Source organism: Lytechinus pictus, chromosome 7 (assembly GCF_037042905.1).
Source record: "Lytechinus pictus isolate F3 Inbred chromosome 7, Lp3.0, whole genome shotgun sequence".
Classification (NCBI taxonomy): domain Eukaryota; kingdom Metazoa; phylum Echinodermata; class Echinoidea; order Temnopleuroida; family Toxopneustidae; genus Lytechinus; species Lytechinus pictus.
Window position 1 is genome coordinate 26,997,555 of NC_087251.1, and position 12,089 is coordinate 27,009,643.

General features: G+C 36.3%; 1 protein-coding gene across 1 annotated transcript in view; it reads left to right on the forward strand.

Annotated features, from left to right (window-relative positions):
* The first annotated feature begins 979 nt into the window (after positions 1-979).
* Positions 980-12,089, forward strand: part of LOC129264644 (calpain-9-like) — a 38,894-nt gene continuing 27,784 nt past the window's right edge. The window contains exons 1-7 of the mRNA XM_064101461.1: positions 980-991; positions 2,105-2,174; positions 5,554-5,797; positions 7,588-7,840; positions 9,125-9,213; positions 10,236-10,313; positions 11,524-11,684. Coding sequence (XP_063957531.1) covers positions 980-991; positions 2,105-2,174; positions 5,554-5,797; positions 7,588-7,840; positions 9,125-9,213; positions 10,236-10,313; positions 11,524-11,684 — 907 coding nt within the window. The remainder of the gene's footprint in view (positions 992-2,104; positions 2,175-5,553; positions 5,798-7,587; positions 7,841-9,124; positions 9,214-10,235; positions 10,314-11,523; positions 11,685-12,089) is intronic.

Sequence of the window (12,089 nt, forward strand, 5' to 3'; positions counted from 1 at the left end):
CTAGGACCCTAGCTGTTACATAATGTACTGATCACTCGTAGGGCTGCTTTTGACGATTGATCATATATGATAGTAAATGCTATCAATCGTAGAAATCAACATCACTATCACCATGCTTAATGATACAGGGGGCCCTGGTCATCCATTCTACAACCAGCCTCCACAAAGTGAGGTTCTCCCCCTTCGACCGAAGCCCAGGCCCCGCCCCCTTATTCCATTCTCAACATTCCACCTTTCCAAACATGGCATTTAAAGGATGTGAGCTAGAGTTGAAAGGTCATAGCCTGGCATTCCTATCCCCTTAAAAATGACTGTCTGTCACTCATCAGTCCCATGCGCTTGACTGTACACACTGATCCAGACTTCAAAGCTATCAATAAGAATATCCATGTAATGCAGTGAAAAGCTTTGCGGCATTCTCTTTGTATCCATAGCATGCACGCAGGCTTGCTATGTCATTCTCCGAAGTTTGTTTGAAAAACAAATTTGAAGCAAGTTTCAAGGAAACGTCAATGAATTTCAGGAAATGGGATTCGGGTAAAAGGGATTTTTTTTTTAGCTGTCGAAATACTGTGTGAACATCTTCATCCTAATGTTGCACATAATGATAATTAACTTTTATTTGGTGCTTTATACATTGAAAAGACGTCTCTTAGCACTTTACAGATATGTTATTACTGTAGTCATCGGATCCTGGTATGCCCGTATACAGTATAGGCCCTATGACTTTCTCCACTCCCTGGGGAACAATCCAAATAGGCATACTACGTAGTCTTTTGCATCTTACTGGGTAACCATTTAACACCTGGATGGAGAGTGGCAGAGTGTGGATTGATGCCTTGCCAAAGGATGATATGCCGCGGTTGGATTCCAACACACAACCCTCTGATTACAAAGAGTCAGAACCGCTACAAAACAATGTTTCCATAATGCATATATAAACCTTCTTAATGTGTTCAATCTGCGTGGTTGTGTTAATATGCTACAGAGCGTAAGAAAGGAACAAGCCAAAAAAAAAATATTTTGCCTGAGGGCTCTTTTTGTTAGATTGTTCTTTGGGCCTGATGTTGCCATCATAAAATGATGAAAAGTGGCCCATTTCTGCCATGTAATAAACCAGAATTAAAAGTACAAGGTTTTACATCAAGCTAATTAAATGTGTATTAACACTATTTTTTGCCCCAAGAAAAACAAAGAAAGCCCCCATAAAGTAGAAAATAAGGCTGGCATCATGTGGGGAGGGTGTTTATCACCTTCAGAGTTATTTCTAGTTTATTTAACAAAAGGGTCAATAGTGTTTTTTTTCTGTTATGGATCATAGGGGTAGTTATGAAATAGGTAATTGGTCTACATGTGCTTTATCGACTAAAGTCTCATCCCACTTGGTCTAATGTACTTTTCATATTTCCTCTATTTACCAGTTTGTCTACAAACCACTTGGTTCCGAATTCTCCATTTGCGATCTCAAAATTCTATGGTGATTGACTAGCACGCGCCCGGCAGAAAAAGTGTCATATAAAGTGTGATCTTCATTTGTGCATGATAGTTTTGCATAGCTTTAGACAAGTATTCAAGCCGACAAAAGTATGATAATTGTATCAGATGGAGGTAAAAATTCCATAAAATAGGTTGGCATCACATTTTTACTTTCTTGTTTGACGACCTTTGCACTGATTTCTCAATGATTTCTTAATGCTTGTTGAGAAGTTCGGATTTTCTCGGAATGGATGCACAAAGTAACAAACTTTTGCAGATGCTTTGCCAATAATTTCATAAATAAAGACCTTATTTTCAAGAAAATTACTCATTCAGGTAATTCTAGGTTGCTTTTTCTGTTTTTGACGTATGCGACTGCGCAAAATATGGTAATGTGCAAATTATGGTCACACCACTATAAATCATAAGATATGTCTCAATGAATGCACCAAATGTCCATATTGCTATTTTTACCCACTAGCTTTATTTTCATCAGAAATGTAATTGGGCACTTAACATCAAATCAATTATGGCTAGTGGAGGTGCAAAGAAATAAAGCACTAACATGTGACTTGTGGACCCATTCCGTATATATTGGCTAAACCCATGCATTTTCTTTGTCTTTCAGGACATTTGTGCGAATCCTCAGCTTTTCGTAGGTGGCACCAGCCGATTTGACGTTGAACAGGGACAGCTAGGTGAGAAACTGGTCAGGGTTTCATGTCTTAAATTGGCAACAATTGCTATTACCCTTTTACCCTCTTATATACTGTAGTTTGAAAATGATATAAACAACCAAATATTAAGATTTTGAGTATTCAATATAAGACTACCAGGGGTGTTCTACTTGTTTGTATTTTTTAATCGAACTGCTGAATTTAGAATGTAGTAATTAAATGGCTTTTCGTCAGAAACTGATATTTAACCCTAACTAGGCCGGGCTTTTTTGGCTGTTCTGTGGCTGGGGGGGGGGGGTTGATTCAACCCCCCCCTGAGATCTCGGCCGCCACTAAATAAAGCTCCTTGAATGCTAATTTTTGGTAAAAATATTCTTTGTAGCATTCTTAACTATCGCAATAAAAAAAACTTCGGTTTGGAAATCAATTTATGTATTTTATTGTTTTATGAATTTCTTTGTTTTTCAACCTTTTGTTTTTCTTTGTTTTTTTCACCAGATTTATTGCACAACCTTTTTTAATCATAATTATGCTAAAATCAATCGATTTCAGCTGTTTAAAGTAAAAATAATCATATCTTTATAAATAAGATGAGAAAACTCAATTTGCATTGACTTTGTACACAAAATCATGTTTTGGAACAATTTATGGTCTGACATGCACTTACAAAATGTTGCGTAATTTCGGAACCGCGTACCCGGGCGTCGTAAATTTGGTCTCAAAAGATGCGCGAGACTTAAAAGTATAAACCCTGCGAGTGGCGCGGTCAAAAAATTTCGCGCGGCGGAATGATCACAGAAAATGTTGAGGGGGAGGTTGATTCAACCCCCCCCCCGGCCTGTTTAGGGTTAACATACTGTATTGGAAAGAGAATACAAATGTTCAGTGGATTTTGTTAATTTCCTAATATCATTCAAGGATGTAGTTAAAGGGGGGGGGGGGGGTTGTTTGCCCATACTCTTGTACTTGTGACTTGGCCAAGGCAAACGCTAGCAACATGGGTCCTTGAGGCCAGCCTTAAAATCATGTATCATATTTAAAGGGTTAGTTCACCCTGACAAAAACTTTTATGCAAAACTAGCAGAAACTAGATTTTAATTCGTCATGCGGACGAATTAGGTGGTCTGTCCTTATTCTCGCCATCATGATCACTATTACCATGTTCAAGCAGATCAATATGATCTTCATGATGACAACGGAATGTTCATTATGGATGGAATACTTGTGAAAGACGGGAGATGATAAAGCACTGTGAAAAGGGTCTCTTTGATATATGAAAATACATGTGATATGAAAAAAGTAATTATAATCTGTTTAATCTTGCTAAATGTTAACTTTCATACCTTTTAATTATCATAAAGGATCATGTACGAGGTGGTAAAAAGAAAAAAAAAGAAAAAAAAATCATCTTGTTCACCCCAGGACTCGAACCTGCGCCCCCGAGAACTCAAGTCAAGTGCGTTATCCATTGAGCCACGATATTCCCCATAGAGATTACACGTTCCCATAGAGATTACACGTAAGCAATTTTGAGAATTGCAAATCCAATTTTGCAAGCGAAAAACGGGCATGATCCCGGCATCTGATAAAAAAATGGAGGGTACGCTTCCGAAAGCTTAGAATCTCAGCTACAAAATACTAAAATCTCAGAGATAAATGACGAGAAAAAATGGAGATATAGCTCACGAAATAGAGGAATGTAGAATCTAGTTTTGAGAAAAAGTCATGTCCCATAGAGATTACACGCAAAATGAGGAAAAATGACATGCCTTTTTTCATCGCTGTTTTACACCATGATGCGTTTCTCAAAATGAAAATTCATGTTAACTGAGGAGAAAGAGTACATTCTAAACTACAATATATCAAAATCTAGGCGTAAAACAATATATATTTACGGAGTTATGATCAAATTTGCATAAATTTGATGACGTCATTTTTGAAAAAATGAAATTTTCAGTTTAGGCGCAATTTTGATGACGTCATGATCAAATTGAGGGACAATGGTGACAAGAAATCAAATCTACAACTCATACTCTATCGATATATGAAAAAAAAAGCTGGGGTCAACGGACTATTTAAAGAGCTACAGTGAATTTTCAATAGACATGTTTTTGCCCATATATGGCCTGTAGTGAGAGCTCGCGCGCACACGTGCTGCAAAGTTTAACGGGTGATAATTTCGTTATTAATGGTCGTAGAAGGTTGATCAAGGTATCAAATTGCTCAGAATTATATTATCAATGCAATGATATTAAAAAAAATGGTGTTTCAACGTTGCGTTATGGCGTTACGCGCGAAAACGCGCGCGCATGTGCGTGCGTTTTTTTGCAAAATGCTTAAAATGGCCTGAAACGTATGGAAAATTAATTTGGAACGAATTGAGCATTTTAAAATTTTAATGCGCGCGTACGTGCGCGTCGAGGTGCGCGCGCGGAATTTGATGAAATTTTTAGTTGACCGTTGACCTGAAGTTGATGTATACCAAATATAGTTGATTTTTGATGACTCGTTATCGAGATATGATAATGACCTGATTTTTACAAAATGGCGCCTGGATGACGTCACGATGACCTAATGACCTTGAAAAAGTTGATTTAACTTGAAATCATAGGGCTTGATGACTGACAGAAATTTGAAGGAAATTGACCATGTCGATTTCGAGTGAACGTGTGTACAAAAAAGTGTACGGAAGAAATAAAAATAAATAAAGAAATAAAGAAAGAAAATTCTGGCGAAATCAAGAGGTGATCTGTCATCGACAGACCACCTAAAAATAACAAATGTAGGTGAAGGTTTGAGGAAAATCCATTAAAGATTAGGAAAGTTACTAGAATTTCAAGTTTTTTATTTGTGACGTCATAAACGAGCAACTGCCTTATATGTTATATAATATAAAATGCACAATTTTCATATCTTTAATGGTCCATGATGACTTATTTTTCATTTCCTATTTTAGGAGTGAGTGTGAAATGATTTGTGTATTGATATACTGAAGGTACAATAAAACCATTTTTAGTTTTCTGAGAAAAAGGCATTTCATTGATTTCTTACCATACGATGTGTAGGAAAGCTGCTCGCTTATGATGTCACAAATCAAATAATTGAAATTCTAAACTTTTTTTCTTTGATAGATTTGCTTCAAACCTTCACCAATATTTTTTATTTTTCTGCTATTTCAGCAATGAACTTTTTGTCAGGGTGAACTTCCCCTTTATTCTTATATACAGGATAACAAGATACTGTATAAAAAGTGTCTTCAACATACCAGTACCCTGATGAGATAATGGCCACAGTGTCTTATAGGAGCTCCAACAAGGGACACATTTCTATTGATCTGATTTGAATTGTCATTTTTTTAATTCAATTTTGATAGAATTTTGCTTGATTTGATTTTGAACAGGTGACTGTTGGTTTCTGGCTGCTACAGCTGGTCTCTCTCTGGATGATCATCTCCTCCAGAAGGTCATTCCCCCTGACCAGAACTTTAACCTGGGAATCGTCAAGTTCAACTTCTGGCACTATGGCAAATGGATTACCATCATCGTTGATGACAGGCTACCCACATACAATGACAAACTCGTCTTTGTGCACTCCAAGGATCAAAATGAGTTCTGGAGTGCCCTCCTGGAGAAGGCTTATGCCAAGTGAGTTTGTACTGTATGGGCTTGTCCTAGGGTGTTGTGATGAATGGACATGCATTATCTCAAGATGCATTTACTCCTCCAAAATATGGAAAACTAAATGATGCTGTATTTTACATTTTATTACGAGAATGCCTGATATTTTCAGATAAGTATTCTAAAGCAATGATGAAATACCTGTGTGAAATTGAGTAAATATATTCTCTCTTTCCTGTTAATTAGTAGACTTTTTTTTCAAAATTAACAATATCTTTCACAAGTATCTGTAGTGTAAACAGTAATTGTATTTTTCTGCCTTTGCCCACCTTGGATGACTGCCCCGGGGGGCCACTTACATTGACAAGTGGATACCATGCACAACCAAAAAAACATGTAAATAGGATGTCTTTTTCAAGATAGGGCATGTTACGTATGTAACATAATAAGGGTGTCAAAAACCACTAAAATAATGAAAAAAGGGTATCTATTTCGCTAGGAAAGCTACGTGTTTATGGTCAAATTTACGAGGGTATAAAAAAGACTAAAATGTTTTATGAAAAAGGATGTACTTTATGCCCCAACAGTCAATACTACTTCTTAAGAGTCCGATTTGCGCGAGGTGGGGCCGTACTAAACCCAATATGATGTAGGTAAAGGTAACACAGACGACCATGACATAACAATTAAAATATCGCTGTACTTGTTTAGGGGTTCAATTTAGGGTATCGTTTTGTTTCCAATACTTGTTTAAGGGGTGCATTTTTAGAATATGGAAAATACTTGTTTAGGGTGCTTTTCGAGACCCTATGGTCGCATATGGTATCCACTTGTCAATGGAAGTGGCACCTGGGGGTGACTGACAAAGGCAATATGTTTTTGGATGCATTGCCTCAAAGAGTTTATAATTGAAAATTTGCCATCAAATCGTAATTTGCCTGAAAACCTTTATTTCTGACTAAGTAGCTGTTGAGCACTGTAGTCAGGGTAGTTAGTGACCATTGGATATCTGGTTTTATTATACAAAATTACCATAATGATAATGTTTTATGCAATGGTGTCCCAGTTGTCTGTCATTCCTCTGTCTGTCCATCTCTCCTGTTTTCATTCTCATGATAACTACATAACTGTTTGACAGACTGATTTCAATCTTGGCCAAAGCATGGATATAATGTATGGTGATCTGAATAGTTTTTTTTAATATCAAGGTCAAAGGTCATGGAAGTCATGAAATGCCTGTAAGTACTATGTTCTCGTGATAATTAGAAAGAAAAAAAAAATTGGTGGTTCAACTCAATCTTGTACACATGTGGAAATGACAATTATCACAATAGATTTTGGCACATTTAGATCGAAGTTCAAAGGTCGCAGAGGTTTTTTATACAGCAGAAAGTATTCTTTTGTCTAAGATAGTCAATGAACCATTGTAGGGTTTAGTTTTTTACGCTCATGTATATGGGAGTGAAAATTATTTAATTATATTTGGGGATAATAAGGTCAAAGTTCAAAATACTTGGGTTTCTTGATAGGGAAAGAATGTTTCGTGGGATCATCTTTAATCTGGTAATCTGTGATCACGTATGCATATTGGAGGGACAATGAGCTGATTAGGTTTAGGGGCCATGAGGTCAAAGGTCTCACTGGCTGTGATGTAACTAAAAATCTTGGGAGCATTATGATTTAGGGGCTCTGACCCGTGCCCTGTAATCAGAGGGACGAGGATTCGAATCCTACATCAGACATTAATTTCATACAGCATTGAACCATTGTTTGAGACCACTGAGAATATGGGTCATTGTGTTTTCACTCTACCGCAGGCTCCATGGCTCCTACGAATGCTTGAAGGGTGGCAACGTTATCGAGGCCATGGAAGACTTCACAGGTGGAGTCTCTGAATCCGTTGATCTGAAACAGAACCCACCCAAGAATTTCTTTCGTCTTCTCAAAGTAGCGTATGACAGGGATTCACAGTTGGGCTGCTCCATCAATGCTAAACCAGGAGAAACAGAGGCCAAGGCAGGGCTTGGATTGATTGCTGGACATGCCTACACCATCACGGATGTTCAAAAGGTAAATTTTAGGGCCCCGTTTCTTTAAAGGATTTTTCATGGACTGTTACTTGTAGGCTATCATCGTCATAATGCATGTCTGTAACAGGGTTCCCAGTCCATCAAGGAATCAGGGAAAATTATTTTTATTTTTTCCAGTCAGGGAAAAATTAGGGAATTTGATTAAAAATACCTCAAATCAGGGGAAAATTCCTCAAATGAGGGAAAAATCAGGAAATTTTGATCAGCCCAAAAGTCAAAAGCACGGTAGTCAGTCAGACTGTTATATTTTGTTGCATATCAAAACAACATCCATTGAATGACTGGTTATGATGGTACTAATTAGTTTTACATTATTATTTTTATACTGAAAATACATGTAATTCACTGCAACAACTTAGAAAACATGTGAAACTGGGAATGGGTTTAAATAATTATCAGGGAATTTTTAAACTTCATCAGGGAAAATCAGGGAATTTTGATTTCTTAGAGATGTGATTGAGATGTATTATTATAAAATCAAAATATTATCATTGCTGTTATCAATATTATTAGTTTTAGTATAATTATTACCATTATGATTATTTCTAATATTTTGGTTATTATTTTACTATCATTATTATTAGGTGATCTGTAGCCATCGAGAGATCAATTTTGTGTTTTTACACATTTTCTTTTTGATTTATTATTATTAACATTTACCTTTTACTCCTGTTTTCCTGTGAGTACTAAAACAACAAAGGCCCTTTATCAATTTTCATCAAATTTTGATCAGTTATGGATGATATTATGTGTATAAAAAAGTTTAAGGTAATTAGATCATCATGAAGTCATCTAGGCGCCAATTTATTTAATCATCTTTTCATTCATATCTTTGTAATTGGCCATTAAAAATCATTCATATTTACATATGAATGAGCCATAGTTCTTATTCTGGATAGGGCCCCTCTCACAAGGCTGATTCTCTTAGGGTCCTTAAAAACCATTCATATTATTTTTTAAACCTCTGTTAATGTATCTTACAGTGATCCATGTATATGATGTATAATTCATTCATATCACCTGTATCTTAAAATATGCATACATTTTCTCGAATAAATCACATGGAACTCTTCTCAAGAGTTCCTTTCTAGAGCATCTATTCAGGTGCTTACTTGAGCTTAGGAAATACAAAAGCTCAAGAGATTGATTCAAGCCTACAAAAAGAATTTAAAAAAAAAAAAGTTTTTTTTAAATTCAAAAGATAAATGTTTAATCTTGTATTCAAGCGATTTGGTGTTATCCATTTCCATTTGTTTCTTTTAAGGCAAAATTTTCCTCAGGTAGGGAGGTGAAGTTGATCAGGATTCGCAACCCATGGGGTCAGGGCGAATGGGAAGGACCCTGGAGTGATGGGTAAGTTATGGGTAATAAATAGTGCTGAGTAAAACCGGCCAGTCTACTGGTGACCGACCGATACCATTGCTATTTCTTCAAATAGGTTATGAATGTCATTTCAGGTCACTAGGCCAAGGTCAAAAGTCATTTGGGGATCAATGAACTGGTTTCAAGTTATATATCAAAACACATATTCAAAGTTTGAGATATGAATTTTCATGGTGATTATGAAATTATTAGTCTATAATTTAGTTCAATGATTAGATGCATCTATTGCAGGATAATTTGACTTATCCTGCAATCAGAGACATGTACCCTGCATATATGGTCTGCACTGCCCATTTGGCCTCTGCTCCTCTGCCGAAGTAGTCAGGGATGTTCTGAAATTGTATTCCCGCTCTCTCTAGAAGTGTTTACACCTCCTGATTTCCCACAATTTTTTATTTTCTTTGGAATCAGACTCTTTACAATTTGGATTTTACCTTGCAGTGACACATTTTGTCTCTATTGTTAATGATTCTTATCAATTCAGAATCTGGAAATATGATATGTCAGACCATAGAACTGTCAAATATAACTATCTTTATATTTCAAGTGGTAGGATATCGTCTACTGCAGAACCTATCCGGTGCATCTGTCTTTAGAAGATTAATAGAAATTGTCCACTTTTGACTTGTTGGCTATTTTTCGGGCTACTGTCAAATACCAACGAATATTAACACTTTTTTACACTTCAGTGGGCGCGATGAATTTAAAACAATATATCTTTCTCATGGTCAATATCTCTATTTTTGGAGTTTCAAGATTGTTTCCAAAAATCTGAAAATTGAGAGTGGTTTTGAGTTTGTATTAAAGTGGAGAGATGGAGGGAAGTAGAAGTTAAAGGGCAATATGTGTAATGCAAGAGCAAGATATCAGAGAGTTAGAGTGTGCAAGTGAGCATGTGAGAATGACATTTGAAAATGGTTCATAATCTCTATAATATATATGAAAAATAAAATTAAAATGCAAATTGTTCTTTATTTCAACACAATGTCTAGATCTAATGAGTGGAGAAATGTATCTCAACAGGAGCGTACTAGGCTTGGACTGGTCTCTAATGATGATGGGGAATTCTGGTGAGTACAATTTCAACCATTAATTTCCAACCATGACTTGAGTAATGGTAGAAACAATTTAATCATGGTCAATCATGGTTAAATCTTGAATGCATTAACAAATATCTGTTAAGTCTGACAAAGTTTATGTAAACAGAATGCTGTATAGAGATTTAACGTAGACCGGATGAAGCCAAATTAAACTAGAAATTGCAAATACAAAAAAGACATGCATGGTATATACATGTGTATTATTGCATGGGAAAAGACCTGACAACCTGACATAATGCTAAGCTTTTTTTTTTGCACTTTTTTCAGCAAATTTTTCTCTTTTTACAAAAAAAATTCTGCCTGCGAACATTTGGGCATGTAAATTGTTCTAACTACTTTTAGCATGGTTACTACTGTGAAATGTTATCTTACATACATACATAACAGGTACTTATTATAGCGCTTTACCAAACATATGATCAAAGCGCTTTACAATGAACAACTGATAATAAAAATAATGAAATTACATTGAACAGCACTTTAAAAATGTATCTACGGGGACAGGTATCTTTGATCCATGGGCTCACATTTTTGCTATAGTGAAATAATCAGGCCGCTTAATAACCTGGAACATGGTTAATTACCATATGAAAATCTACCAATCTGGTAACTTTCAAACAAATCAAAGAGCATGTACTGCAAAGCTACTTTTATTTTAGAAAATATATTGGGCCTGGGTTGGAAGATGTTCAGGTATGTGCTATTGAGGAGCCCTGGAGCCCCTTGTCCTTCCAAAAAGCTTGGAGTCCAGGGTTGCAAATACTAATACATATAACCTGAAAGCAAAGTGTAACAGAGAGATTTTTAATTGTAACATAAGGTATTTCTATTTGGCTTTCTCACAATTTCGACATTCAAATTTAAAACTTGTATCAATGAAATTGAAATATTGAAGTGGGAATGCCATGTTGAATTGTTCATTTTCTTGTCCGAATTTGTCAGTTTCTTCAACATTTTTTGTCATGAAATTCAAATGCCAGCCATCTTCGCTACAGCCAGACTGAAAAGACAGAGTCCAACATTAATGCTATAAAGTTATTAGTTGCACTTTGCATTTTGTTAGGGAAAAATATGGGCTTGGTTCTGGTCTGAGAAATGATAAAAAAAAACATTAAGTTACTACAGTATTATGTTAATATTTTGTTACAATAATAATATGTTTGTCTTTATTTTCGTTCAGGATGGAATTCAGTGATTTTATGAGGTATTATGATAGGGTTGACATATGTCACCTGGGTGCCGACACCATGACTGGCAAGAGAAAGAAGAAGTGGCAGTCTACCTCACATGAGGGCAAATGGCAAAGAGGATGCACTGCTGGAGGATGCCGCAACTTTCCCGGTGAGTCCCTACTCTGAGATAGAGCCGTGGTGTAGAGATTCTGACTCTCGCCTTGTAAACAAGAGGGTCCTGTGTTTGAATCGCACCGCGGTCTAGCATCCTTTGTCAAGGTGTTAATCCTTACTTTGCCACTCTCGACCCAGGTGCTGAATGTGTACTTGGTAGGATGCGAAAGTTATTGTAAGTTTGAATTTGCCAGTGCTATTATGAGGCTGCGATGTATGCACGGAATGCTCCCCAGGGAGTGGCAATTGTGTACTTTTCGTGCAGGATTGATATGAATCCAATGGCCGGGGTAATGATATGCTGTAAATTCAGATATTTTTCATGCATTGAGTTTTGGTTGGGTTGGCTCCTCATTTTGACAAGCTTTAGTGATGAAATTCCATAAAATAGCTATGATTT